Here is a 27,451-nt window from a genome sequence, read left to right as displayed (position 1 = left end):
AAAAGAAGATACGAGGTTGGTTTGGCAAATAAGGTGAAAATAAATCCGAAAGGTTTCTACAGTTATATTAAAAGCAAGAGGATAGTGAGGGATAAAATTGGCCCCTTAGAGAATCAGAGTGGTCAGCTATGTGTGGAGCCGAGGGAGATGGGAGAGATTTTGAATGATTTCTTCTCTTCTGTATTCACTAAGGAGAAGGATATTGAATTGTGTAAGGTGTGGGAAACAAGTAAGGAAGTTATGGAACCTATGACAATTAAAGGGTGGAAGTACTGGCGCTTTTAAGAAATTTATAAGTGGATAAATCTCCAGATCCTGACAGGATATTCCCCAGGACCTTGAGGGAAGTTTGTGTAGAAATAGCAAGAGCTCTGACGGAGATCTTTAAGATGTCATTAGAAACAGGGATTGTGCCGGAGGATTGGCGTATTGCTCATGTGGTTCCATTGTTTAAAAAGGGTTCTAGAAGTAAGCCTAGCAATTATAGACCTGTCAGTTTGACATCAGTGGTGGGTAAATTAATGGAAAGTATTCTTAGAGATAGTATTAATAATTATCTGGATAGACAGGATCTGATTAGGAGTAGCCAGCATGGATTTGTGCGTGGAAGGTCATGTTTGACAAACCTTATTGAATTTTTTGAAGAAGTTACGAGGAATGTTGACGAGGGTAAGGCAGTGGATGTAGTCTATATGGACTTTAGCAAAGCCTTTGACAAAGTTCCACATGGAAGGTTAGTTAAGAAGGTTCAGTCGTTAGGTATTAATGCTGGAGTAATAAAATGGATTCAACAGTGGCTAGATGGGAGATGCCAGAGAGTAGTGGTGGATAATTGTTTATCGGGATGGAGGCCGGTGACTAGCGGGGTGCCTCAGGGATCTGTTTTGGGCCCAATGTTGTTTGTGATATACATAAATGATCTGGATGATGGGGTGGTAAATTGGATTAGTAAGTATGCCGATGATACTAAGGTAGGAGGTGTTGTGGATAATGAGGTGGGTTTTCAAAGCTTGCAGGGAGATTTATGCTGGTTAGAAGAATGGGCTGAACGTTGGCAGATGGAATTTAATGCTGAGAAGTATGAGGTTCTACATTTTGGCAGGAATAATCCAAATAGAACATACAGGGTAAATGGTAGGGCATTGAGGAATGCAGAGGAACAGAGAGATCTAGGAATAACAGTGCATAGTTCCTTGAAGGTGGAGTCTCTTGTAGATAGGGTGGTGAAGAAGGCTTTTGGAACACTGGCCTTTATAAATCAAAGCATTGAGTACAGAAGTTGGGATGTAATGTTAAAATTGTACAAGGCATTGGTAAGGCCAAATTTGGAATATTGTGTGGAGTTCTGGTCACCGAATTATAGGAAAGATATCAATAAATTAGAGAGAGTGCAGAGACGATTTACTAGGATGTTACCTGGGTTTCAGCACTTAAGTTACAGAGAAAGGTTGAACAAGTTAGGTCTCTATTCATTGGAGCGTAGAAGGTTGAGGGGGGATTTGATCGAGGTATTTAAAATTTTGAGAGGGATAGATAGAGTTGACGTGAATAGGCTGTTTCCATTGAGAGTAGGGGAGATTCAAACGAGAGGACATGATTTGAGAGTTAGGAGGCAGAAGTTTAAGGGAAACACGAGGGGGTATTTCTTTACTCAGAGTGATAGCTGTGTGGAACCTGTGGAAGTAGTAGAGGCTAGTTCAGTTGTGTCATTTAAGGTAAAATTGGATAGGTATATGGACAGGAAAGGAGTGGAGGGTTATGGGCTGAGTGCGGGTAGGTGGGACTAGGTGAGATTAAGAGTTCGGCACGGACTAGGAGGGCCGAGATGGCCTGTTTCCGTGCTGTGATTGTTGTGTGGTTGTGTGGTCAGGACTGAAGAAGGAGGGGGCAGGGGCCCTATAAAGAAGGTGGGGGGAGGATGAAAAACCAATCAGAGGAAAGATCAAGGGGTGGGGGAGGGGAAGGAGGAATCCTGCAGCTTCCTCATTTTTCCCAGAAACTCATTGCTGCTCTGCAGACATCCCTGCCAGCACCTCCATCCAATTTACTTTGGCCAACTCCTCTCTCATACCACTGTAATTTATTTTATTCCACTGAAATACTACGTCAGACTTTACTTTTCCTTATATGTATGAAGGAAGGGTTAAGATTGATCTTGGAGCAGGTTAAAAGGTCAAAACAACATTGTGAGCAGAAGTGTGTGCAGTCACAGAATACTACAGCCAGGAACAGGCCCTTTGGCCCATATATTCTGTGTCAAACCATTAATCTGTCAATCCCACCAACCTGTACCTGAACCATAGCCTTCCATACCTCTCCCATCATGTACCCAGCAAAATATCTCAATGTTTAAACTGAGCCTGCTGGTAACTCATTCCACACTCTCGTCACCCTTTGAATGAAATTCCTCCTCATGCCCCCATGACCTCTCGTTGTAGTCCCACCCAAACTCAGTGGGAAAAGTCTGCTTGCATTTACCCTATGTATAACCCGCTATCAAAACTCCCCTCTTTGTCTAATGTTCTTGGGAATAAAGTCCTAATCTATTCAACCTTTCCCCATGCTCAGGTCCTCTAAAGAATATAGAACATGTTTTGTGTTAATGAACTACATACCGGTTCATGTTGCATTTCTAGTGCAGAAGATGTATTTATAGGGCAGACAAGTGACAGATCTACAGGACATCAGGGCAGAAGACCCAGGTATTGAGGAGAAATGTGTGCAGGGAGAGATGGAAGGATTCAGTATGGGCAGTACGCTCAGAATGCAGAGGCAGCTGAGTGCTCACTGTACAATCACCGGGCCTGGTTTCTTGTCACATCTACCCAGATATTGTGGTAAAGTAAATTTATTATCAAAGTGCAGAAATGTCACCATACACAACCTGAGATTCATTTTCTTGCAGGCATTTACAGTGAATACAAAGAACCACCATAGAATCAATGTATATAACAAGACAAGCAAACAACCAATGTGCAAAAGACAATAATTTGTGCAAAATACAAAAAGAAAAAAAAGTTAAAACGAAGTTAAAAATTAATTGCAGAACCCCTTGCAAGTGAGTTTGTGAGGTTGTTGAATCAGTTCAGAGTTGAAGTGAGTGAAGTTATCCTCTCTGGTTCATGACCCTGATGGTCGTGGTGTAGTAACTGTTTGTGGAATCTAAGCCTCTAATACCTTCTCGATGGCAGCAGCGAGCAGACAGCATGGCCTGGATAGTGGGTTTTGATAATGGTTGCTGCTTTCCTGCGACACGCCATGTTGATGTGCTATTACCAAATTTAATCACAAAACTAGAACTAGAGGCTGAACAACAAACAGCATCTGTGGAGCAAAGGAAAAGGTCGGCATTGGGGGAGAAATGCGTATTGTGAAGGGGTGTGTTAGTAAGATGAGGCATGGAGAGCAGAGAGATGGATTTCTCTGCAGGTCATGGAGGGGCAGGGGTCACTGACACATCTGGAACACACAGCGATGTCATCCACTCACCCTTTGGTAAAGGCTTTGTGCCACAACCAAGCCAGGATCTTGTTTTTAACCATGTTCAGCTCGGCTGTACAGAATTAAATCATGACTTCACTCTGATTACAGAACAAGTAATTTCCCAAATAATGGGGTGAGTCATTCGATTATCGGCAAGAATGATGGCATTTAAACTGCTTGCTAATGCCTAGACATTAGTCTGAGGTGGACTTAAATATACGAAGGGTGGAATATATAGAAACAATTTATCCCCAGACATGGGCATTTATTGTAAAATATTTCTGAAGCCACTTGATTTTTTTTCACATTAAAGAATTCAATAAAATCTAGTCCAATGGTACATTTAAAACAGAGCTAGAATTGTACAGTGGCTCATCAAGTCGAATGGGAGGAAAATGGAGGGATTAATTGCTCACTGGTTTCTCCACAATATCGTAGGTTGAAGGGCCTGTTCCTGTGCTGTAGTGTCCATGTTCTATCTACTGCCCTACCTTCATATATCCATTAACTTAGCTCTTTGAAAAACTCCAAAGCATTCATCACTCCTCCAAATTTTACATAGAACATAGAGTAACAGTAACTCCAGCATGAACTGTCCCAAACCCGGCTGTGAAAGGAGGAGGAACGGGTATGAACTCCCCATGGACAGTCCCAAACCCGGCTGTGAAAGGAGGAGGGTTGGGTATGAACTCCCCATGGACAGTCCCAAACCCGGCTGTGAAAGCAAGAGGAACGGGTATGAACTCCCCATGGACAGTCCCAAACCCGGCTGTGAAAGGAGGAGGGTTGGGTATGAACTCCCCATGGACAGTCCCAAACCCGGCTGTGAAAGGAGGAGGAACGGGTATGAACTCCCCATGGACAGTCCCAAACCCGGATGTGAAAGGAGGAGGGTTGAATATGAACTCCGCATGGACAGTCCCAAACCCGGCTGTGAAAGGAGGAGGAACGGGTATGAACTCCCCATGGACAGTCCCAAACCCGGCTGTGAAAGGAGGAGGGTTGGGTATGAACTCCCCATGGACAGTCCCAAACCCGGCTGTGAAAGGAGGAGGAACGGGTATGAACTCCCCATGGACAGTCCCAAACCCGGCTGTGAAAGGAGGAGGAACGGGTATGAACTCCCCATGGACAGTCCCAAACCCGGCTGTGAAAGGAGGAGGGTTGGGTATGAACTCCCCATGGACAGTCCCAAACCCGGCTGTGAAAGGAGGAGGAACGGGTATGAACTCCCCATGGACAGTCCCAAACCCGGCTGTGAAAGGAGGAGGGTTGGGTATGAACTCCCCATGGACAGTCCCAAACCCGGCTGTGAAAGGAGGAGGAACGGGTATGAACTCCCCATGGACAGTCCCAAACCCGGCTGTGAAAGGAGGAGGGTTGGGTATGAACTCCCCAAGGACTGTCCCAAACCCGGCTGTGAAAGGAGGAGGAACGGGTATGAACTTCCCATGGACAGTCCCAAACCCGGCTGTGAAAGGAGGAGGGTTGGGTATGAACTCCCCATGGACAGTCCCAAACCCGGCTGTGAAAGGAGGAGGGTTGGGTATGAACTCCCCATGGACAGTCCCAAACCCTGCTGTTAAAGGAGGAGGGTTGGGTATGAACTCCCCATGGACAGCCCCAAACCCGGCTGTTAAAGGAGGAGGAACGGGTATGAACTCCCCATGGACAGTCCCAAACCCGGCTGTGAAAGGAGGAGGAGCGGGTATGAACTCCCCATGGACAGACCCAAACCCGGTTGTGAAAGGAGGAGGAGCGGGTATGAACTCCCCATGGACAGTCCTAAACCCGGCTGTGAAAGGAGGAGGAATGGGTATGAACTCCCCATGGACAGTCCCAAACCCGGCTGTGAAAGGAGGAGGAACGGGTATGAACTCCCCATGGACAGTCCCAAACCCGGCTGTGAAAGGAGGAGGAACGGGTATGAACTCCCCATGGACAGTCCCAAACCTGGCTGTGAAAGGAGGAGGGTGGGGTATGAACTCCCCATTGACAGTCCCAAACCCGGCTGTGAAAGGAGGAGGAACGGGTATGAACTCCCCATGGACAGTCCTAAACCCGGCTGTGAAAGGAGGAGGAATGGGTATGAACTCCCCATGGACAGTCCCAAACCCGGCTGTGAAAGGAGGAGGGTTGGGTATGAACTCCCCATTGACAGTCCCAAACCCGGATGTGAAAGGAGGAGGAACGGGTATGAACTCCCCATGGGCAGTCCCAAACCCAGCTGTGAAAGGAGGAGGGTTGGGTATGAACTCCCCATGGACGGTCCCAAACCCGGCTGTGAAAGGAGGAGGAACGGGTATGAACTCCCCATGGACAGTCCCAAATCCGGCTGTGAAAGGAGGAAGGTTGGGTATGAACTCCCCATGGACAGTCCCAAACCAGGCTGTGAAAGGAGGAGGAACGGGTATGAACTCCCCATGGACAGTCCCAAACCCGGCTGTGAAAGGAGGAGGGTTGAATATGCCATTAGCAACCCCATCCTGTAAAGACTCAGACCTAAAGAAACACAAACAGAAGCTCCAAAGATCTCATCCTTGGGAGAGAAAGGATCTTTGCCTGGAAGGTATATGGAGTCATGTGGTGAAATCAGAACCCACAGGGTTCATTCAATCTTCAATTGGCCCAGGATAGAGGACTCTGGTGAGCTGGTAATAGGCTTAAGAAGGAGAATAGAACAAGCAATGGATAGGCAATTTGGTTCATGCTGTTGGTCTTGATTCCAACTTATGTTTGACAACCCTACCTTTGAAGAAAGAGATTCTGACTGTAAACCCCATCCAGGCCTCTCATAAATTTTAAAACTTGCATGGTCCTGTTGCTACAAAACAATAAAGGTTACATCATGTCAGTGATCATAAACCTGATTCTGAATGAGCAGCCAACATTGACATAGAACACTGCATCAGGCCCTTCGGCCCACCATATCTATGCTGAACATCAAGCTCATTGACACTAATCCAACTTGCTTGAATGAATCCCACATCCCTCTGTGCCCTGATCAATCAGAGATTGTCCAACGTTGTTGCTGTTCCTGCCTCCAGCACCTCCTCTGACAGCTCATTCCACATACTGACTACTGCATAGTGAACAATATACCCCTCCAATCACATTCAAATATTCTCTGTCTCAGTTTAAACCAATGGGTTAGCATGATACTCACTGTCTATCCTATCAACGGTTCTCATAATTTTATACACCCTTCAGTTTCCATCGCCCCAAAGAACACAGACCTTCAGATCATCAGCATTATTTATTGGGATACAGCACGGAGCAGGCCTTTCTAGCTCTTTGAGTCATTCTGCCCAACAATCCCCTAATTTTGATCCTAGCCTAATCATGGGACAAGTTTACAATGACCAATTAACTGATTAACTGGTATGTCTTTGGACCGTGGGAGGAAACTGGAGCACCCGGAGGAAACATGCACACAAAGGGAAGGAATGTACAAACTTGTTTACAGAGGATGCTGGAATTGAATTTCAATGCCACAAGTGGTAACAGTGTCACTCTAACTTTTACACTACCATCATCTTAACTCAGGCCCTCCTAACCCCTCCTAACCCTCCTAACTCCTTGTGAGTTATACAGAACCAAAGTCTGCCCTTTGGCTCAACTGATACACTGCCGACCAAGTTTCCCATCTAAGCTCAACCCAAAGCGAGGGCACATAACAGAGCAAAAATTAGTGAGAAGTTAGAAGATGGGAAGTTTTTAAAATCAACAGAAGGCAACTAAAAAGTCATATAGAGGGAGAAGATGAAATATGAATGTATACTAGCCAATAACATCAAAGGGGATACCAAAAGTTCAGAAATATAAAGAGTGAAAGAGAGGCAAGAGTAGATATCGGACTGCTAGAAAATTATACTGGAGAGATAGTAATGGGGGACAAGGAAATGGTGAATGAAAAAAATAAGTATTTTGGATCCGTCTTCACTGTTGAAGACACTAGCAGTATGCCAGAAGTTCAAGTGTGTTGGGGGCAGAAGTGAGTGCAGTTGCTATTACTGGGGAGAAGGGGCTTGGGAAACCAAAAGGGATGAAGGTAGATATGTCACCTGGACCAGATGCACTACAACTCAGGGTTCCAAAAGAGGTAGCTGAAGAGATTGTGAAGTTATTACTAATGATCATTCAAGAATCGTTAGATTCTTACATGGTTCCAGAAGACTGGAAAATTGCAAATGTCACTCCACTCTTCACGAAAGGGAAATATAAGCTGGTTAGCCTAACCTCAATGGTTGGGAAGACATTGGTGTTGACTGTTAAGGATGAAGTCTCAGGGTACTTGAATTGAATTGAATTGACCTTATTACTTACATCCTTCATACATGAGGAGTAAAAATCTTTACGTTGCGTCTCTGTCTAAATGTGCAATTTATAGTAATTTATAATAAATATTATGTACAACAGGATCGTCAATATAACATTGTAATACAATTGTGTCAGCATGAATTAAGCGGTCTGGTAGACGAAGCTGTCCCGGAGCCTGGAGGTACACAATAAAATACGCCAAAGGCAGCATGGCTTCCATAAGGGAAAACTTTTCCAACAAATCTGTTGGAATTCTTTAAGGAAATAACAAGCAGGATAGGCAAAGGAGGATGTTGTGTACTTGGGTTTCCAAGTACACAGCATTTCCAATGCCTTTGACAAGGCCATACATGATGCTGCTTAACAAGTTAAGAGCCCATGGTATTACAGGAAGGATATGAGCATGGATACGGGATTGGCTGATTGGCAGAAGGCAAAGAGTGGGTATAAAGGGAGCCTTTTCTGGTTGGCTGTCTGGGACAAGTGGTGTTCCACAGGGATCTGTGTTGGGACTGCATCTCTTTACGTTATATGTTAATGATTTGGATGATGGAATTAATGGCTTTGTGGCCAGGTTTGTGGATAATATGAAGATAGGTGGAGAGGCAGGTAGTGGTGAGGAAGCTGCAGAAGGAATTAGATTAAGAGAGTGGGCAAAGAAGTGGCAGAGGAATACAGAGTCAGGAAGTGTATGATCATGCATTTTGGTAGAAAGAGTAAAAACCTAGACTATTTTCTAAGCAATAAGAAAATTCAAAAATCCAAGTTGCAGAGAGAATTGGGAGTCCTCATGCAGGATTCTCTAAAGGTTAAATTGAAGTGGTAGTAGGAAAGTCACATGCAATGTTAGCATTCATTTTAAGAACACTAGAATATAAAAGCGATAGTGTAATGCTGAGGCTTTATTAGGTACTGGTGAGGCCTCACTTGGAATATTGTGAGCAGTTTTTGGGCCCCTTAACAAAAGAAGGATGCGCTGACAGCGGAGAGGATTCACAGGAGGTTCACGAAAATGATTTTGGGAATGAAAAGGTTAATACACGAGGAGTGTTTGATGGCTCAGGCTCTGGGCCAGCACTCACTAGAGTTCAGAAGAATGGGGGCGGGGTGAACTCATTGAAACCTATCAAATGTTGCATGGCCTAAATAGAGTGAATGTGGAAAGGATGCTTCCTATAGTGGGGAAGTTTAGGACCAGGGGGCACAGACTCAAAATAGAGGGATGTCCATTTAGATAGAGATGAGGAGGAATTTTTTTTAGCCAGAGGGTGGTAAATCTGTGGAATTCATTGCCACAGGCAACTTTGGAGGCCAGGTTATCGGATGTGTAGTTAAGTGGAGGTTGATAGGTTCTTGATAAGTCAGGGTGTGAAAGATTATGAGGAGAGGGCAGGAGAATAGGGTTGAGAGGGAAAATGGATCCACCATGAAGAAATGACAGAGTAGACTTGATGGGCTGAATGGCCTAATTCTGCTCTCTCTTGGTCTTATTTGCTCGTGTTTGGCCAATAACCATCTAAACCAGGTGTTCCCAATTTTTTAATGCCATAGCCCAGTACCATTAAACTTCAGGTAGGGGTCCCCTGATCAAAACTTTTCCCATCCAGGTAGGAAGGCTTGGAGGCTTGTGACTAGTGGTGTGCTTCAGGGATTGGTTATTTGTCATCTAAGTCAATGATCTAGATGATAATATAGAAAACTGGATGAGCAAGTTTGTGGATAACACCAAGATTGGGGGTGGAGTGGAGAATAAGGAAGTCTACCAACGCTTGCAGCAGAATCTACATCAGCTAGAAAAATGGGCTGAAAAAGGCAAATGGAATTTCATGCAGACAAGTGAGAGGTTTTTCACTTCAATAAGTCTTACAAAGTGAATGGTAGGGCACTGAGGAGTGTGATAGAACAAAGGGGTCTGGGAATACAGATCCACAGTTCATTGAAAGTGGCATCAGAGGTAGATAGGGTCATAAAGAAAGTTTTTGGCACATTGGCCTTCATAAATCAAAGTACTGAGTACAGGAGATGGAATGTTGTGTTGAAATTGTATAAGACATTGGTGAGGCCTAATTTGGAGTATTGTGTGCAGTTTTGGTCACCTACCTGTAGGAAAGATGTAAACACGGTTGAAAGGGTACAGAGAAATTTACAGGATGTTGTCAGGAGGACCTGAGTTATGAGTAATGATTAAATGGGTTAGGACTGTATTCTCCAGAACATAGAAAACTGAGAGGAGATTTGATGCAGGTGTACAAAATTATGAGGGGTATGGAAAGGGTAAAGGCTTTTTCCGCTGAGGTTGGGTGGGTCTACAACCAGAGGTAATGGGTTACGGTTAGTAATGAGAGGCAAAGATATATCAAAGGATTTTCCCCAGGGTAGAGGAGTCTAAAACTAGAGGGCACAGTTTTAAGGTGAAAGGAAAGAGATTTAAGTGGACCTGAGGGGCAAGTATTCTGTAAAACCATGAGCAGAAATAGGCCATTTGGCCCATCAAGTCTGTTCCCCCATTCGATCATAGATGATTCATTATCCCTCTCAACCCTGTTCTCATGCCCTCTCCCTGTAACCTTTGATGCCCTGACTAATCAAGAACCTATCAACCTCTGCTTTACACATACTCAATGATTTGGTCTCTACAGCTGTCTGTGGCAATGAATTCCACAGACTCACCACCCTCTGGCTAAAGAAATTCCTCCTCATCTTTGTTGTAAATGGACTTCGCTTCTTTTACTAGGATGGACCTTTTTTGTCTTTAACTGGGGACGTTAATCAGGTACATTAGTTTATATCTTATTTATGAACACTGAAATAGAATTTTTCAGACTGATACAATCTTCCTCTTGTCAAATGCACCATGGTAACATCAGTCATTTGCATTTATATAATGCTTTTAACACAGAAAGGTCACAATACACAAAAGAGGAAGCAAAATTAAAGTGGAGCCTGTGGACAAAATTATACCCAAACCACAAGGACTACAGCGGTTCTAGAAGGGAGCTCACTGCCACTTTCTCCAGGGCAATTCAGTGTCAGGCAATTAAAGACAGGCTCAGCCGGTCAAATACACTTTCCTTCAATGAATAATGAATTAAACAAAGAAGGATTTTAGTCAAACCACAGATAGGTGTTAGGAGCATCTTAAAGGAGAAAGGAAAACAGTTAAAGGACTCAGAATGGGGATTGGACGCAAGACCTGGCCTTCAGGAAAGACAGAGCACACACACGCACACGTGCACACACACACACACACACACACACACACACACACACACACACACACACACACACACGAGGATAAGGTGACAGACAACAGAACTGTAACTGATAGAGAAGGGCAGCAGATCACAAATGCAGGAGATTCTGCAGAGCAACATACACAAAATGCTGGAGGAACTCAGCAAGTCAGTCAGCATCTATGGAGAGAAATAATCAGCAAAGTTTCGGGCTGAGACCCTTCATTGGAAAGGAAGGGGCAAGACGCTTGAATAAGTAGTTGGGGTTAATGAAAGGAGAACAAGCTAGAAGGTGATAGGTGAGACTGGGTATGTGGGGGAGTAGGGAGGAAGTAAGAAGCTGGGAGGTGATTTAAGGAAAAGGTAAAGAGCTGGAGAAGAAGGAATCTGATAGGAGGGAGAGTGGATCATGGGAGAAAGGAAGGAGAAGAGGCACCCTGAGGAGGTGATAGGCAGGTGAGGAGAAGAGGTAAGAGGCTAGAGTGGGAAGGGAAAGGGTAAAGCCAGGAAAAGGTTTCTAAGCAGCCAGAAGAAAGTGACCAGTTGTTTTCATAGACAATGAAAGGTTGAGTGAATTAGGACTTTTCTTTTTGGAGCAAAGGAGAATAAGAGGTGATTTGATAGAGGTGTACAGGATGATAAGATGCATAAATTGAATGGATAGCAGATACTTTTTTCCACAGTGCAAATGGCTAATACAATACTGTGCTAAAGTCTTAGGCACATAGATTTAACGACTAAGTACTGTAGTAACTTTATGTATGCTGCCACAAAGAAGATCAAATTTCATGACAATATGCGGGTGATGATAAACCTGATTCTGATATGAGTCTCTGTTATGGACTGAGAATGGGAAGGTGGTAGAAAGGGGGGAATCATGATTGAGAAAAGGGGAAGGGGGAGAGGAGGTGATGCCAAACACCAGAGAGAAATTCTGCAATGGTCAATAAACCAATAGTTTGGAATCAAATGACCTTGCCTGACGTCTCAGGGCTAGGTGTGTCTGGACCTGTGCCATGCCCTGCTCCTGGCAATCCTCCTCTGCCACCTGTCCCATACCCTTCCTGTGGTGCTCCCTCCTCGTCATTCCCAACATCCTTTGCTCCCGCCTGATTTCCAAACTCACTCTCCACTCCACGTTGACAAAGTGATTGAAGGAAAATATAGGGGAGATGTCAGAGGTAACTAGTTTTACACGGAGAGCGGTGAGTGCATGGAACGTGGTGGTTTGAGAAGCATAGTTAGAGAGGACTGTCAGTGCCTTTTTTCCAGAGTGGCAATGACCAATAACAGATGACATCTGTTTAATGTGCCTGGAAGGATTTTGGATTGATGTCAGAGATAGGTGCTGAGGGTCTGGAATAGAGGCAGATGCATTAGTGTCATTTAAGAGACTCTTAGATATGCCCATGGATGAAAGAAAAATGTAGGGTTGTGAAGGAAGGAAATGGTAGATTGATCTTGGAGTGGGTTAAAAGGCACAACATTGTGGACAAAAGGGCCTGTACTGTTCTATATTCACTAATTGAGAGGAGGTTTCTCAAGAGGGCAGCACTAAGAGATGGTGGTGTGAAGGTTTTGTCAGAGATATTTGGAGAGTGAGGTGATGGAATTGAAACATTGTTTAGTACTAAGCAGGATAGAGGGTGAAACTGCCTTTACTGCCACTCTCCGGCAAAACCCATAAGACATAGGAGCAGAATTAGGCCATTCAACCAATCAAGTCTGCTCCACCATTCGTTCATGGCTGATTTATTATCCCTCTCAATCCCATTGTCCTGCCTTCTCCCCACAACTTTCAACATTCTGACTAATCAAAAACCTGTCAATCTCCACATTAAATATGCCCATGACTTGGCTGCACGCCATCTGTGGCAATGAATTCCACAGATTCACCACCCTCTGGTTAAAGAAATTCTCCCTCATCTCTGTTCTAAAGGGACATCCTTCTATTTGGAGGCTGTGCCCTCTGGTCCTAGACTCAACTACTATACTCTCCATGTACTCTCTAGGCCTTACAATCAATATTCAATATGTTTCAGTGAGATCCCCCATCATTCTTCTAAAGCCCTGCTCTCGTGTCCTACTCCCTGTCATCGTACATCCCTTCTCAGTTCACCACCCCCTTAGATTCCTTCTTTATCGCTCCCCTTTTCCCCTCTGTATTGGACACCTCCTCCATCCTGTCATGGATATTAGTTAGTGCTCGGGGTTCAATTCCAGTGTCCTCTGTAAGGAGTTTGTATGCGTAATGTGATCTCCTCCCACAGTCCAAAGACATACCAGTTAGTAGGTTAAAGGGAAATTGTAAACTGTGTTGTGATTAGGCAAGGGTCCAATAGGAGGACTGCTGTGCATTTCAGCTTGCTCAACTGGAAGAACTTGTTCCGCGCTGTATCTCTAAGTTAAATAAATAGATCTGAAGCAGATTCGAACCAGAATCGAAGACAATTTCTTTTGTTTCACAGGTGATGCTTGACCTGCTGATGCTGCCCAAGCCGCTGATGGTCAACCCACAGGCACTGTTCAACCAACTGGCATTGATAAACCCACTGGCACCGCTTAACCCACAGGCACTGTTCAACCAACTGGCATTGATAAACCCACTGGCACTGTTCAACCAACTGGCATTGATAAACCCACTGGCACCGCTTAACCCACAGGCACTGTTCAACCAACTGGCATTGATAAACCCACTGGCACTGTTCAACCAACTGGCATTGATAAACCCACTGGCACTATTCAACCAACTGGCATTGATAAACCCACTGGCACCGCTTAACCCACTGGCACTATTCAACCAACTGGCATTGATAAACCCACTGGCACCGCTTAACCCACAGGCACTGTTCAACCAACTGGCATTGATAAACCCACTGGCACCGCTTAACCCACAGGCACTGTTCAACCAACTGGCATTGATAAACCCACTGGCACCGCTTAACCCACAGGCACTGTTCAACCAACTGGCATTGATAAACCCACAGGCACTGTTCAACCAACTGGCATTGATAAACCCACTGGCACCGCTTAACCCACAGGCACTGTTCAACCAACTGGCATTGATAAACCCACTGGCACCGCTTAACCCACAGGCACTGTTCAACCAACTGGCATTGATAAACCCACTGGCACCGCTTAACCCACAGGCACTGTTCAACCAACTGGCATTGATAAACCCACTGGCACCGCTTAACCCACAGGCACTGTTCAACCAACTGGCATTGATAAACCCACTGGCACCGCTTAACCCACAGGCACTGTTCAACCAACTGGCATTGATAAACCCACTGGCACTGTTCAACCAACTGGCATTGATAAACACACTGGCACTGTTCAACCAACTGGCATTGATAAACACACTGGCACTGTTCAACCAACTGGCATTGATAAACCCACTGGCACTGTTCAACCAACTGGCATTGATAAACCCACTGGCACTGTTCAACCAACTGGCATTGATAAACACACTGGCACTGCTTAACCCACAGGCACTGTTCAACCAACTGGCATTGATAAACCCACTGGCACTGTTCAACCAACTGGCATTGATAAACCCACTGGCACCGCTTAACCCACAGGCACTGTTCAACCAACTGGCATTGATAAACCCACTGGCACTGAGCAGTGCGGGTTAAATCAGCAAATAACACCTTGTAGAGTACAGTTATTCTCTACAGTCACCTCAGCACACAACACCTTGTAGAGTACAGTTATTCCCAACAGTACCTCAGCACACACCTTGCAGAGTACAGTTATTCCCAACAGTACCTCAGCACACACCTTGTAGAGTACAGTTATTCTCCACTGTACCTCAGCACACACCTTGCAGAGTACAGTTATTCTCCACTGTACCTCAGACACACCTTGCAGAGTACAGTTATTCTCCACTGTACCTCAGCACACAACACCTTGCAGAGTACAGTTATTCTCCACTGTACCTCAGCACACAACAGCTGGCAGCGTAGAGTTATTGCGGACGTTACCTCAGTGTTTGATGTTGCTCCCTTTGCTGGGCAGAAGGAAGGCTCTATTTGGCAGCCTCTGTAAGGCAGCCTGTGCAGTCAGTGGCCGGACAGCATTCGAGGCAAGGGGACGCTCCGGTGTCCTTGTGGACGATCGTATTATTGGCTGATGGTTAGCAATAACTTTATGGGATCTCTTGTCAACCTGTGTTCTGCCAATGAAAATAATTAGTGTAAGTAAATTCAAGTTCAGCAGTGATCTCGCATTTCTGCTCATGTCTCTTCTAAAAATTAGTACCTAGGACACTGTTCACTTTCCAACTGTTTGCCTGGACCATTAGTTTCCAGACTCAAGATTGTTTAATGTCATTTCCATTATGCAAGTGTTAAAGAGAACAAATAAATGTTACTCCACAAGGAACACAATAATAATAACAAAGCACAATTAATACGAAGACATGATAGCTCACTGCATACACATAGATTGTAAGTCCCTAAAGCAGTGGTGATGGGGGTGGGTCTTTGAGTTAAATGATGTGATATTTGTTATTTGCTTAGCAGCAGTAAAGAGCAAAGTTTTAAAAATGGCTATAAATTACAAAGAAAGTACTGCAACAATAAAGAATAATGAGGTGTAGTGTTCATGGATTTATGGACCATTCAGAAATCAGATGGTGGAAGGAAGAAACTGTTCATGATCTGTTGAGTGCCCGGCTTCAGGCTCCTGTACCTCCTCATGATGGGTAGTATTGGATGCTGACTTCTTGAGGCATTGCCTTTTGAAGGTGTCCTCAATGGGTTGTTCCTGTGATGGAGCTAGCTGAGTTTACAAACCACTGCAGCCACTTGTCATCCTGTACAGAGGCTCCTCCAGACCAATCGGTGATGCGATCGGTCAGAAACCTCTCCACAGCACACCTGTAGATATTTTCAAGAGGTTTTGGTGACATACCAAATATCCTCAGACTCCTAATGGAATATAGCCTCCTTCATGATTGCATAAGTTTTTTGGGCCCAGAATAGATCCTCTGATGTTGACACTCAGCTACAAGTGGTCTACTTCTCAGCAGCACATTGCAGGGCAGAAATCTCCACTCTGAACATCACAGCCTCGGTGTTGTGTTAATAACCTCGGTGTTTGGGGGAGACACAAGAAAGGGCAGAAGCTGGAATCAGGAGCAACAAACGATCTGTCAGAGGAACTCAGAGGGTCAGGTTGCATCTGTGGAAGGGAATGGAGAGGCGACGTTTCACCTGGACACTCTGTCAGCTACTGCCTTCCTCAGGTGTTGGAGGTCTCTGCCGCTACACAGAGGGTAACTGTAGGTTTTGCCACTGATACTCGCCTCCTGAGGTGTCCGGAATTTCATCAGGTGCTCTGATTCAATGGGTAGTGTGACACCAGTGAAGCATGTTTAACAAGCATGTCAGTGTTTCCTAAGCTTCAGTGAAGGAACCAGTATTCAAATATGTTTGTAACAAAAGGTCCTTATAACTGAATGGCTCAGGCTGAAATGATCAAAATGCAAAATGTGATGTGTTGTACTTTGGGATATCAAAGGAAAGGATAAATTATACAGTTACCAAAGGCACTCACAAATTTCTACAGATACACTGTGGAGAGCATTCTAACTGGTTGCATCACCATCTGGTATTGACGGGTCACCACACAGGATTGGAAGAAGCTGCAGAAAGTTATAAACTCAGCCAGCTCCAACATGGGCAGTAGCCTCTCCAGCATTGAGGACACCTTCAAAATATGATAGTGTGGTGTGTGGCCAAGTGGTTAAGGCATTGGACTAGTGATCTGAAGGTCGTGAGTTCAAGCCCCAGCCGAGGCAGCGTGTTGTATCCCTGAGCAAGGCACTTAACCACACATTGCTCCAGTCCACCCAGCTGAAAATGGGTACTGGTAAAATGATGGGGGTTAACCTTGTGATAGGCTGGCGTCCTATCCGGTGGGGGGGGGGGGGGGGAGTCTCGTACTCTCAGTCTCATAAGCACCGGCCTAATGAGTCCTATAAGGTTCAGGACAGACTTTAAATTGTAACTAACTTCAAAATATGATGGAAGGGAAAGGTGTCTGTCATCACCCAGGCATGCTCTCTTCTCATTGCTACCAACAAGGAGGGGATACCAGAGCCAGAAGCCACACTTTTCAGGAACAGTTTCTTCCCCTACGCTATCAGGTTTCTAAATGGACAATGAACCTTTGAACACTTCCTCAGTACTGTATATTTCTTATTGTAAATTACAATTTTTATAATGAAGTATTGCAATGTACTGCTGCCGCAAAACAACAAATTTCATGACGTATCCAGTGATATTAAACCTGATTCTGATTCTGATAATGGTAAGCCTCTTATTCACACTGAGGTACAGAGGATCTTGGGGCCCAGGTCCATAGTTCACTGAAAGTGTCTCAGCAAGTGGATAATGAAGGAGTACGGTATGTTTGCTTTCATTGGTACAGGTGGTGAGTGTAAGAGTGATGAAGTCACATTGCAGCCATATAAAACTACTTCAGACCACACTTGAGGAATTATGTGTAGTTCTAGTTGTCCCATTATAGGGATGATGTCGAAATTTTGGAGAGGGTGCTGAAGAGGTTTACCAGGATGTCACCTGGATTAGAAGGCATGAGCTATAAGGAGAAATTGGAGAGATTTGGGGTGTTTTTTCTGCAATGTTGGTACTAAGGGGAGATTGATGGAGCTTTATTATGAGAAGCATATATAGAGTAGACAGATAGAATATATTACTTTGACGGAAATGTCAAATATCAGCGGATTTCTGATTTGAGGGGGGAGCTTTAAAGGTGAGTGTGGTCGGTGTATGGAATAGGTTACCAGAGGTAGTAGTGGAAGCAGCCCATTTAAGACTTTGTGGCTTTTAGATAAATGAACCTGAAGCGAGTGGAGGGTTATGGATGGTACGCAGGAGAAGGATACTTAGTATAAATTGGCTTCAAGATAGGCACAATATTAGAATGTAGAAAACCTACAGCACAATACAGACCCTTCAGCCCACAAAATTCTGCAGAACAATTCCTTACCTTAGAACTACCTAGGCTTACCCATAGACCTCTATTTTTCTAAGCTCCATGTATCTATCCAGGAGCCTCTTAAAAGACCCTATTGTTTCCACCTGGTTTCCGTCGCCGGCAGCCCATTCTATGCACTCACCACTCTCTGCATAAAAGACATCCTGACATCTTCTCTGTACTTATTTCCAAGCACCTTAAAACTATGCCTTCTCATGTTAGCCGTTTTGAACCTTGGAAAAAGCCACACAATCAATGCCTCTCATTATCTTGTACACCTCTATTAGGTCACCTATCACTCCAAGGAGTAAAGGCCACGTTCACTCAGCCTATTCTTATACAGCATGCTCGTCAATCCAGGCAACATCCTTGTAAATCTTCTCTGCACCCTTTCTATGGTTTCCACATCCTTCCTGTAGTGATGCGACCAGAATTGAGCACAGACCTCCAAGTGGGGTCTGACCAGGGTCCTATATAGCTGTAACATTAACCCTCAGCTCTTAAACTCAATCCCACAGTTGATGAAGGCCAATGCACCGTATGCCTTCTTAACCACACAGTCAACCTGCACAGCAGCTTTGAGTGTCCAATGGACTTAGACCCCAAGATCTCTCTGATCCTCAACACTACCAAGAGTCTTACCATTACTGCTATATTCTGCCATCATATTTGACCTACCAAAATGAACCACATCACACTTATCTGGGTTAAACTCCATCTGCCACTCCTCAGCCCAGTTTTGTATACTATCAATGTCCCACTGTAACATCTGACAGCCCTCCACACTATCCACAACATCCCCAACCTTTATGTCATCAGCAAATTTACTAACCCATCCTTCCACTTCCTCATTGAGGTCATTTATAAAAATTATGAAGAGAAGGGGTCCCAAAACAAATCCCTGAGGCACACCACTGGCACCTACCCCATGAAGAATATGGCCCATCTACAACCACTCTTTGTCTTCTGTGGGCAAGCCAATTCTGGATCCACAAAGCAAGGTCCCTTTGTATCCCATGCCTCTTTACTTTCTCAATAAACCTTGCATGGGTACCTTATCAAATGCCTTGCTGAAATCCATATACACTACAGCTACTGCTCTTCCTTCATCAATGTGTTTAGTCACATCCTCAAAAAAATTCAATCAGGCTCTTAAGTTACAACCTGCCTTTGACAAAGCCATGCTGACTATTCCTAATCATATTATGCCACTCCAAATGTTCATAAATCCTGCCTCTCAGGATCTTCTCCATCAACTTACTAACCACTGAAGTAAGATTCACTGGCCTATGGTTTCCTGGGCTATCTCTACTCCCTTTCTTGAATAAAGGAACAACATCCACAACCCTCCAATCCTCCAGAACCTCTCCCGTACTCACTGATGATGCAAAGATCATTGCCTGAGGCTCAGCAATCTCCTCCCTCGCTTCCCACAATAACCTTGGAGTTTTCCTTAATCCTGTCCACCAAGACTTGCTCATGGCCCCTTCTGGTACTCCTAATTTCATTGTGGGCTGAATGTGATGTTCTACGTTTTATGTAATCTATTAACTCTCCCACAGATGCTGCCTGACCTGCTGAGTGTTAAAGTATTTTCTGATCTTGTTTACTTTCAAGAACAAGAGGAGGATTGATGCAATGACACTGCCTTGTCTGATCCCTCCCGTCCCAGGACCAGGTCTGTGATGTCATGCAGAAGACCACAGGAAGAAGCAAAGTGTTTTTGAGCCACACAAGTCTAAGAAAGATCTTCCATAATACTGTCCATGGTTGTATAGCAGGCTGGTATCTGTCACTTCATTCACTGTACTTCTGGTTCCCCTTTTATAGGAAGGATCCTATAGTGGGAGAGTCTAGGATAAAAGGACAGTCTCAGAATAGAAGGACGTCCATTTAGAATAAAGGTGAGGAAGAATTTCTTTAGCCAGAGGGCAGCAAATCTGTTGAATTCATTGCCACAGATAATTCTGGAGGTCAAGTCATTGGGTATACTTAAATCAGAGGTTGATATGTTCTTGACTAGTCATGGCATCAAAGGTTATGGGGAGAAAGCAGGAAAATGGGGTTGAGTGGGATTTATAAATCAGTTATGATGGATGGTGGAGCAGTCTGGATGGGCTGAATGGCCTAATTCTGTTCCCATATATTATGCTCTTATTGATCTTCTTTGGAATTCGAGTAGGAATTGATTTATTATTGTCTCATATAATGAGATGCAGTGAAAATGTAGTCTTGTATACAGGTTGTCCCCTCCCTCCCAACAGTATCCAAAATGGTATACTTATTATCGAGGGCAACGGTCACAGGGATACTCTGCATTGGCTGCCTATTCCCTTTCCTTCCCCCGACAGTCACCCAGGTACCTGCTTCCTGCAACCTGGGAGTGACCACCCTGTGTAACTCCTACCTATCACCTCCTTGTTTTTCCATATGAGCCAAAAGTCATCAAGCTGCAGCTCCAGTTCCTTAACATAGTCTTCATGAAGTTGCAGTTCAATGCACTTCATTTAGATATACATAGTTATCAGGGAGACTTGAGGTCTCCCAAATATTCCACATCTTACACAAGGAACAGACCACAGCCTCTGGACTCATTCTCAGTGCACTAGCTATGTACTAACAGAAAAAAAATGACCAGAAACTTACTTTCTTTCTTACTTAGAGCCTGCGTCTGTGCTTGCCCAAGCCTGTTGAGCCAAAGCCAAACCACTCTAGTATTGCCTCTCTCCAACAATTGCCCCTCCGTTTACACCTCCTTTCTCTTTATAGGCCCTGCGCTGACTGCCATCCGCTGAGAAAAACCCTTTAGGAGAACATACTCAACTCGAATAATCGCACTATTATATCATCCACTCAGCTAAACTTCAACCACCAACTGATCCATGTATCCCTCTGCCCCACCATGTCAATTTGCAACAATCAAACTTTAAGCACCAACAAATCCACGTATCCATCAGTCACATTGTGACAATCTGAACTGCAAGGCAGAGAGCTGTGCCATCATACCTCGTGGCTCGTGATCCAACTGTGGCCAGCCCAGACACTGGTCTGAGGCTCTCCATACCAGAGTTCACCATCAGCTCAGCAGGCATATCTTGCACTTTAACACTGGGTAAATTCGAGGCTGCACTGTCTTCAGCAAATGGAGCAGAACTTCTGTCCTCTTTCTGCGTGTGCTTGTTTCCTTTACGGAGGATTCTCCTCAAGCGTCTAACCCTGAAGTCAAGGACATTATGTTGGTTTGCAACTGCTTCCTGAGGTGACGGAGGAGTGGGAGACAGTGCCTGATTGAAGGCTGTAACCAGTGAAGCTTCCATGTCAGAGGGCATACCTGCTAGAGAAATACATTCACCGATCAGTGAAACACAAGTTTAAGTCCTAAAGACATAGGAACAGAATTAGGCCATTTGAGTCTGCTTTCCTATTCCATCATGGCTGATTTAATAATCCTCTCAAGCCCATTCTCCTGACTTCTCCCTTACCCTTCGATGTCCCGACTGATGGAGAACCTATCAACCTTTGCTTTCAATACATCCAATGACTTTGTTTCCACAGCCATCAATGGCAATGAATTCCACGGATTCAACACCCTCTGGCTAAAAAAAATTGTCCTCTTCTTTGTTCTAAATTGATGTCCCTTTGTCCTGAGGCTGTGCTAGAACTTGACAATATTTAACTTGACAAACATCTGGTGCAAATGCCCCAACACCTTGTTCATGGAGGACATGGGGAACCAGAGTGATTTCCTGCCCAGTGAGTCCATGCCACCCAATTACATCCATGTGACTCGTAACCTGTCTTTGTAATGTGGAAACTGGGCCACCCAGAGGAAACCCGTGGGGTCGCCAGAAGGACGCAGAAACTCCTTACAGACAACAGCGGAACTGAACACGGGTTGCTAGCATTGTAAGGCATTATGCTGCAGTTCCAGCTGTTGTACAGAGTGCAGTCTGGTCTCAGACATCCAGAGGAATGCCAAAACTTTAGCAAAAGTCTAGGGGGCTTTTATCAGTCTGGTCTTCAGCAGAAGGGCTTGCAATTCTTGAAAGAGAAGCTGGGGTTGTATTCCCAGAGCGGAAATGGCTATGGAACATTTAAAAGTGATCAGAATCATGCATAGAGAATTGATATTGGTTTATTACTAAGATATGTGAAAAGCTTTAAAGTTTAAAGTAATTTTATTATCAAAGTATATTTGTTTCACAATATGCAATGTTGAGATTCATTTTCTTGTGGGCACATTCAGTAAATTCAAGAAACATAATAGAATCAATAAAAGACCACACACAACAGGACGAACAAACAACCACAAAAGACAGCAAACCATTCAAATACATACAAAAAATAAATAATAATAATAAATAAGCAATAAATATCAAGAACATGAGATGAAGAGTCCATAGGTATTGGGAACAGTTCAGTGATGGGGTGAGTGACGTTATCCCCTCTGGTTCAAGAGCCTGATGGGGTGATAACTATTCCTGGTGGTGTGGATTCTGAGGTTCCCATACTCCCTTTCAAGTCAAGTCACTTTTATTGTCATTTCGACCATAACTGCTGGTACAGTACACAGTAAAAATGAGACAACATTTTTCAGGCCATGGTGTTACATGACACAGTACAAGAACTGGACTGAACTATGTAAAAAAAAACAAAACAGAGAAAGCTACACTAGACTACAGACCTACACAGGACTGCGTAAAGTGAACAAAACAGTGCAGGCATTACAATAAATAATAAACAGGACAATAGGGCAAGGTGTCAGTCCAGGCTCTGGGTATTGAGGAGTCTGATAGCTTGGGGGAAGAAACTGTTACATAGTCTGGTTGTGAGAGCCCGAATGCTTCGGAGCCTTTTCCCAGATGGCAGGAGGGAGAAGAGATTGTATGAGGGGTGCATGGGATCCTTCATAATGCTGTTTCCTTTGCGGATGCAGCATGTAGTGTAAATGTCCGTGATAGCGGGAAGAAAGACCCCGATGATCTTCTCAGCTGACCTCACTATCTGCTGCAGGGTCTTGCGATCCAAGGTGGTGCAATTTCTAAACCAGGCAGTGATGCAGTTGCTCAGGATGCTCTCAGTATAACCTCTGTAGAATGTGATGAGGATGGGGGGTGGGAGATGGACTTTCCTCAGCCTTTGCAGAAAGTAGAGACACTGCTGGGCTTTCTTTGCTATGGAGCTGGTGTTGAGGGACCAGGTGAGATTCTCCACCAGGTGAACCCCAAGAAATTTGGTGCTGTTAACGATCTCTACCGAGGAGCCGTCAATGTTCAGTGGGGAGTGGTCGCTCCGTGCCCTCCTGAAGTCAACAACCATTTTGTTTGTTTTGTTCATATTCAGACAGGTTGTTGGCTCTGCACCAGTCTGTTAGCCGCTGCACCTCCTCTCTGTAAGCTGACTCGTTGTTCTTGCTGAAGAGACCCACCACGGCCATGTCATTGGAGAACTTGGTGTGGTTCGAGCTGTGTGTTGCTGCACAGTCTTGGGTCAGCAGAGTGAACAGCAGTGGACTGAGCACACAGCCCTGAGGGGCCCCCGTGCTCAGTGTGATGGTGTTGGAGATGCTGCCTCTGATCTGGACTTACTGAGGTCTCCCAGTCAGAGTGTCTAGGATCCAGTTGCAGAGGGAGGTGTTCAGGCCCAGTAGGCTCAGCTTTCCAATCAGTTTCTGAGGGATGATTGTGTTGAATGCTGAACTGAAGTCTATGAATAGTATTTGACCATATGTGTCTTTTTTATCCAGGTGGGTTAGGGCCAGGTGGAGGGTGGTGGCAATGGCATCACCTGTTGAGTGGTTGGGATGGTACGCAAACTGCAGGGGGTCCAGTGAGGGGGCAGCAGGGTTTTGATATGCCTCATGATGAGCCTCTCGAAACACTTCATGATGATGGATGTGAGTGCAATGGGACGGTAGTCATTCAGGCAGGACACTGAAGACTTCTTCGGCACAGGGACGATGGTGGCGGCCTTGAAGCACTTTGGAACGGTGGCGCTGCTCAGGGAGATGTTGAAGATGTCAGTGAGACTGAGCACTCTACCTGGGATGTTGTCTGGTCCATCAGCCTTCCGTGGGTTGACCCTGCACAGGGTTCTTCTCACGTCGGCCACGGTGAGACACAGCACCTGGTCATTTGTAGGAGGGGTGGACTTTCTTGCCACCACGTCATTTTCTGCCTCAAACCGGGTGTAGAAGTTATTCAGCGCATCTGGGAGGGAGGCATCACCTGCACAGTCAGGTGATGTTGTCCTGTAGTTGGTGATGTCCTGGATGCCCTTCCACATACGCCTTGTGTCGACGCTATCCTGGAAGTGGATGTGGATTAACTGGGCATGTGCATGCTTTGCCCCTCTGATGGCTCAGGACAGTTTGGCCCTCGCTGTTGTCAGAGCTGCCTTGTCACCTGCTCTGAAGGTAGAGTTGCGGGACCTCAGCAACACACACACCTCCGCGGCCATCCATGGCTTCTGGTTAGCATGTGTAGTGATGGTCTTGGACAGAGTAACATCATCAATACACTTGCTGATGTAGCTGGTCACTGATGCTGTGTACTCCTCTAAGTTGGTAGAGTCGCCATCGGTTGCAGCCTCCCTGAACCAGTCAGTGTGCCCAAAGCAGTCTTGAAGAGCAGAGATGGCTCCTGCTGGCCAGGTTTTCACCTGCTTCTGAACTAGTCTGGAGCGCCTGACGAGCGGTCTGTATGCTGGGATTAGCATAACGGAGATGTGGTCTGAGTAACTTAGGTGGGGGTGGGGCTCCACCCAGTATGTGTTGGGGATGTTTGTATAAACCAGGTCCAACACAATCCCCCCAGTTGCAAAGTCCACATACTGATGGAATTTGGGGAGCACTGACTTAAGGTTCACGTGGTTAAAATCACCGGCGACAATAAACAGACCATCAGGATGTGTGTTCTGCAGTTTGCTAATAGCCCTGTATAGTTCACAGAGCACCTCCTTAGCATTAGCGCTGGGGGGAATGTAGACACCAAATATAAGAACAGAGGTGAATTCCTGTGGCAAATAAAATGGTCTGCATCGAACTGCCACAAACTCCACTAGCGATGAGGAGTGTCTGGAAACCAGCACAGAGTTCTTACACCATTCCGTGTTGATGTAAATACACACACCACCATCGCGAATCTTACCGGAGAGAGCTGCATCCCTGTCTGCTCGAAACAAAGCGAGCCCGTCTAGCTGAATGGCAGCATCCGAAATTCCATCAGTGAGCCACGTCTCTGTGAAGACACACGCAGAGACTCTGTACTCCCACCGAGTATTTTGTTGGAGTCAGATGTAGTCCAATTTATTGTCCAGGGAGCAGACATTGGAGAGCAGAATGGATGGGAGAGCCGGCCGACTAGGGTTCGCTTTTTGCCTGGCACGGACCCCACCCGCTTGCCTCGCTTCCGCTTCCTTGTACATCTCTTACAACATCTCCATCTCCGGCTACCAGCATTAGGCGAGTCCGAGGATTGTAGGCCCGTTCCCCTCAGCAAGCTGAGGTCATGTAATTCAGCCAGCAGATCTTTGTGAAGGTTTATTTTTGGGTGATCTCTGTATTGTAGTAGTGTCTGGCAATGGTAGATAGCCGCTCTGTTATCCATGTGCCCTAATCGAAAATCGTGTATCAAACTTAGATTAGAAAATTAAATTAAAGTAACACCGGGTCTGAAAGGCTGCTGCTGCCGTGCCGCACTGCCTCATGGGTATTTCTGATGGCAGTAGCAAGAAGAGTTACAGAGAAAGGTTGAATAGGTTAGGACTTTATTCCCTGGAGCGTAGAAGAATGAGGGGAGATTTGATATAGGTATATAAAATTATGATGGGTATAGATAGAGTGAATGCAAGCAGGTTTTTTCCACTGAGGTTAGAGGAAAAAAAACCAGAGGACATGGGTTGAGGGTGAAGGGGGAAAAGTTTAAAGGGAACATTGTGGGGGGGGGGCTTTTTCACACAGAGAGTGGTGGGAGTGTGGAATGAGCTGCCAGATGAAGTGGTAAATGCAGGCTCACTTTTAACATTTAAGAAAGCTTGGACAGGTACATGGATGAGAGGTGTATGGAGGAATATGGGCCAGGTGCAGGTCAGTGGGACTAGGCAGAGAAATAGTTCGGCACAGCCAAGAAGAGCCATAAGGCCTGTTTCTGTGCTGTAATGTTCTAAGAGAGCATGGTCTGAATGTTGGGTCCTTGATGATGGATGCTGCTTTCTTGCAACAGCATTCAATATCAATGTGCTGAATAGTGGGAGGGCTTTACCTGTGATAGACTGGGCCACATCCACTACTTTTTGTAGGATTTTCTGTTCAAGGGCATTGGGCCTTGCAAGCTTGTCTTACAAACCGATGAAGATCAAGTCATCACACAGTGCATTGAGATAGGACAAGGTAAAACAAAGCCATGCAGATTAAAGTGTAAAAACTACTGAAATAGTGTGGTGCTAATAAAGTGCAAGACCACAATGAGGTAGATTGTGAGGTCAAGAGTCCATCTTATCATACAAGAGACTATTTAAAGGTCCTATAACAGCAGGGTAGAAGCTGTCCGTGAGCCTGGTGGGACGTGCTTTCAGGCTTTTGTACCTTCTGCCTGATGGGAGGGAGGAGAAGAGAGAATATCCAGGGTGGGTGGGGTCTTTAGAACATAGATCAATATAGCACAGTACAGGCCCTTCAGCCCACAATGTTGTGCTGACCCTTAAACCCTGCCTCCCATATAACCCCCCCACCTTAAATTCCTCCATATACCTGTCTAGTAGTCCCTTAAACTTCACTAGTGTATCTGCCTCCACCACAGACTCAGGCAGTGCATTCCATGCACCAACCACTCTCTGAGTAAAAAATCTTCCTCTAATATCCCACTTGAACTTCCCACCCCTTACCTTAAAGCCATGTCCTCTTGTACTGAGCAGTGGTGCCCTGGGGAAGAGGCACTGGCTGTCCACTCTGTCTATTCCTCTTAATATCTTGTATACCTCTATCATGTCTCCTTTCATCCTCCTTCTCTTCAGAGAGTAAAGCCCTAGCTCCCTTAATCTCTGATCATAATCCATACTCTCTAAACCAGGCAGCATCCTGGTAAATCTCCTCTGTACACTTTCCAATGCTTCCACATCCTTCCTATAGTGAGGCAACCAGAACTGGACACAGTACTCCAAGTGTGGCCTAACTAGAGTTTTATAGAGCTGCATCATCACCCCACGACTCTTAAACTCTATCCCTTGACTTATGACTCTAACACTCCAAAAGCTTTTTAACTACCGTATCTACCTATGATGCAACTTTCAGGGAGCTGTGGACATGTACACCCAGATCCCTCTGCTCCTCCACACTTCCAAGTATCCTGCCATTTACTTTGTACTCTGCCTTGGAGTTTGTCCTTCCAAAGTGTACCACCTCACACTTC

The 27,451-nt window shown here is 45.2% G+C and overlaps 1 protein-coding gene across 4 annotated transcripts in view; it reads right to left on the bottom strand.

Annotated features, from left to right (window-relative positions):
- The window catches only part of lrrc56 (leucine rich repeat containing 56), a 272,028-nt gene that overhangs the window by 3,542 nt on the left and 241,035 nt on the right, over window positions 1-27,451 (bottom strand). For 2 of the 4 annotated variants that reach the window (XM_059976253.1, XM_059976255.1), the window contains 2 exons: window positions 21,051-21,378; window positions 15,023-15,213 (listed from right to left, as the gene is read on the bottom strand). In XM_059976253.1, coding sequence (XP_059832236.1) covers window positions 15,024-15,213; window positions 21,051-21,378 — 518 coding nt within the window. In that variant the 3' untranslated portion in view covers window position 15,023. The remainder of the gene's footprint in view (window positions 1-15,022; window positions 15,214-21,050; window positions 21,379-27,451) is intronic. The other 2 variants (XM_059976254.1, XM_059976256.1) reach the window with 1 other exon arrangement.

Source organism: Hypanus sabinus, chromosome 7 (assembly GCF_030144855.1).
Source record: "Hypanus sabinus isolate sHypSab1 chromosome 7, sHypSab1.hap1, whole genome shotgun sequence".
In the NCBI taxonomy this organism is placed as follows: domain Eukaryota; kingdom Metazoa; phylum Chordata; class Chondrichthyes; order Myliobatiformes; family Dasyatidae; genus Hypanus; species Hypanus sabinus.
The sequence above is the reverse complement of the archived record's forward strand: the minus strand, read 5'-3'. Positions and strand labels throughout refer to the sequence as shown.